Here is a 2864-nt window from a genome sequence, read left to right on the forward strand (position 1 = left end):
TAACAGCGTTACTGGATACTTGAGAGTTTTCGGGCTCGTTCCTCAGAAATCTATTGTGAAGTCCCGCCTAAGTAAATCTGGCCCCCACCCACCAATCCCGTCTACCCGTTGACCTCCCACACATTACCCGCCATACGTCGTCCGGTCATTTACCCTACCCACTGAATTTCATTAACTCCAATTAACACCCTAAAAAAAAAAAAGTGTAGAAAGAGTGTGTTTACCTTCGTAGCCTTCACGCACCTTACCTAACACCAACGGCACTGCTGGGCGATACAATTCGATACGGCTCTTCCGGGTTATTTTACCCTACCCACTGACATGTTGTAATAGTGGGAGTCCCCCCCTTAGTCCCCTCTTGTCCGAGATCAAGAACTAACAATTTAGTTACATTGTACTTCATTCCTAGTTTTTTAGTTTAGTTCTTAGTTATTATTTGACTTATAATTATGTTTTATCCATCCATGTCACGCATCGCAAGGGTACAATCCGCACATACGCCGGGTATGTGAGGCTTTAAAGTGAGTTTATGGGAAATGTTATTGACTTACAATAAAAAAAACTGATTATTTGGGTTAATAAGTAGGGGAATTTTACCAATTTTTAGGGGAATTTAGGTTGGTTTCGAGAAAAAAGGTCATTTTTGGGAAAAAAAGTGAAAAAAAAAAAAAAAAAAAAAAAAATCCCCATAAACCAGTTTTTTTTTTTTGTTTTTTTGGCTTTATGGTTTTCTGGACAAAATTTGCACCACCATTTTTGTGTTCCTGGTAAAAAGACCTTTAATTTGATATATAGGTCGACCAGGTTTGGATAAGTCCTTCTATGGGAACAGACAGAGTGACAGACAGACGACACCGAAGCAAATACAATAGTCCGTCCCTTATACCTTTTTATTACTATTGTAATAATAAAGGAAGGATGGACTAAAGAAGAGCTTTTCTTTTCCACACACGTGACTTCAGCATAATTACCATGAATAAAAGGTCAATTCCCACATAAAAAAGTTGTGAACAATCCAACTCTGAAATTTAAACTCCAAAAATGTGTCTTTAAAAGGACGAAAATTCAATTTTTATTTGATGTTTGAATGAAAATTTTGTGACATCAGATTATTATAAGAAATACAAATTATACTAGTGTTACCTGTAAGGGACTTTTGCTGAGGACAGTTGATGTGACATCATTAAGTACAGAAGTGTATGCTGTAACTTTAGTAAATAAGATTTACTGGTATTTTTTAAATTGATTTTTCTCAGAATCAAGAAGTCTTGGAAAAAAAACCCCTGTAGTTTTTTTTTTTTTTACTCTTTAAATTTAAAACCTTAGTAAATTTCAATTCGATTTTCCCTTTGGTTTGACAAATCATGGGCAAACTACTAGTGTAACTCACTTTCAAATAGGCCAAATTTAATTTTATTTATGATTTCCTTTTTTCTCCCTCTAACAGGAACCTGATCGTAAATCCTTGCTCCAAATACTTGGCCATACGCATCTAGAATCATTCGCATGCTTGTCACAACTTCCTCATCCAACAATTTCAATAGTTTCTCCTGAAATCAAATAGATTTTAGTAATTATTCAGAAGTCACAGCAGTGAAAAAGAAATCTCTTTTGTGTTTAACCTAACCCTAAAATAGTCAGTTTGCTTGGTTGATAGCATGTCTTTCGGACTGGATTTAAGTTTAAGACGTTAGACTTAGAAATCCTGTCAAAATCAAGCCCCTGGATGTAAGCTTGCGTGCTAACTGGGCAGAAGTCACAGCAGTGAAAAAGAAATCTCTTTTGTGTTTAACCTAACCCTAAAATAGTCAGTTTGCTTGGTTGATAGCATGTCTGCCTTGTTAGTGCTAGGCCAGAGCTTTGATTCTCGCCCGGGGGAATAAAGTTCTTTCTCGCAACAGCTAACTTCTTCCTATCCTGTCTTCCTTCTTGCTTCAATTTCAGGATGATAAGACCTTAGCAGTTACAGTTCCCTCTGTCAAACCTCTAAGAAGAACCTATAATAACACTGGTCACTGTTCATTTGTGACAGCTCTTTTTGATAGCAATTTTCCATTGACATGATGGTACTTGTGCAGAAGTCACATCTGTAGAATATTGCTACCAAAGGAACTGGCACAAACGAGCAGTGACCAGTGTTATTAATTATTATGGTAGTTGTGCATAAGGCGCGTCAATGGGACATTACAAAAATCCTTTTATAAGAGGGAAGATACTTGCTTAAGGAGTGTTCCTAGTGAAGTTTTAAAAGGCGCGAAGTAAAAACAAGTCACATATTTTAATTGATTAGCACTTAAGAAACGAACTTTGAAATCTTAGGCGCGTCCGTGAGACATTACAAAAATCTGTCTATAAGAGGGAAGATACTTGCTTTAGGAGTGTTCCTTGACAAGTTTTTAAAATAGCAAAGTTAAAAAAGTCACATATTTTATTGATTAACACTTAAAAAACGAACTTTGAAATCTTATTTCCACGATCAACGATACTTCGAACAACGAACAACTCTGACGAACACAGCGGCCATCTTTTCAGTGTTTACAGGTGTATTACCGTACATTACCGTACGAGGGAACAAAATCCGTACAGAAATCTTACCTTATTGCCATGTTGACCAACACAAAGATGAAAGTGGACGATAAACACGCAATTGGATTGGGATGATTGTGCACCAGTGACGACGTAAACACTTTCAAGGAAAAACGGCAAGTTGGATTGGGATGTTACTTGTGACCAGTGACGAGTAAACACGCTAAATTGATTAGGATTGGATTGTGACCAGTGACGGAGTAACACACGCAAATTGGATTGAGATTGGATTGTGGGATTGATAACAACCGCTTCAATTCTGTAAAAAAAAAAAAAAA

General features: G+C 36.7%; 1 protein-coding gene across 1 annotated transcript in view; it reads right to left on the minus strand.

Annotated features, from left to right (window-relative positions):
* The window catches only part of LOC103517982, a gene marked incomplete at its 3' end in the record, with an annotated part of 39749 nt that overhangs the window by 26133 nt on the left and 10752 nt on the right, over positions 1-2864 (minus strand). Inside the window, exon 2 of the mRNA XM_008483033.2 lies at positions 1391-1550. Coding sequence (XP_008481255.1) covers positions 1391-1550 — 160 coding nt within the window. The remainder of the gene's footprint in view (positions 1-1390; positions 1551-2864) is intronic.

This window comes from Diaphorina citri, unplaced genomic scaffold, assembly GCF_000475195.1.
Source record: "Diaphorina citri unplaced genomic scaffold, Diaci psyllid genome assembly version 1.1 scaffold2027, whole genome shotgun sequence".
Taxonomy (NCBI): Eukaryota; Metazoa; Arthropoda; class Insecta; order Hemiptera; family Psyllidae; genus Diaphorina; species Diaphorina citri.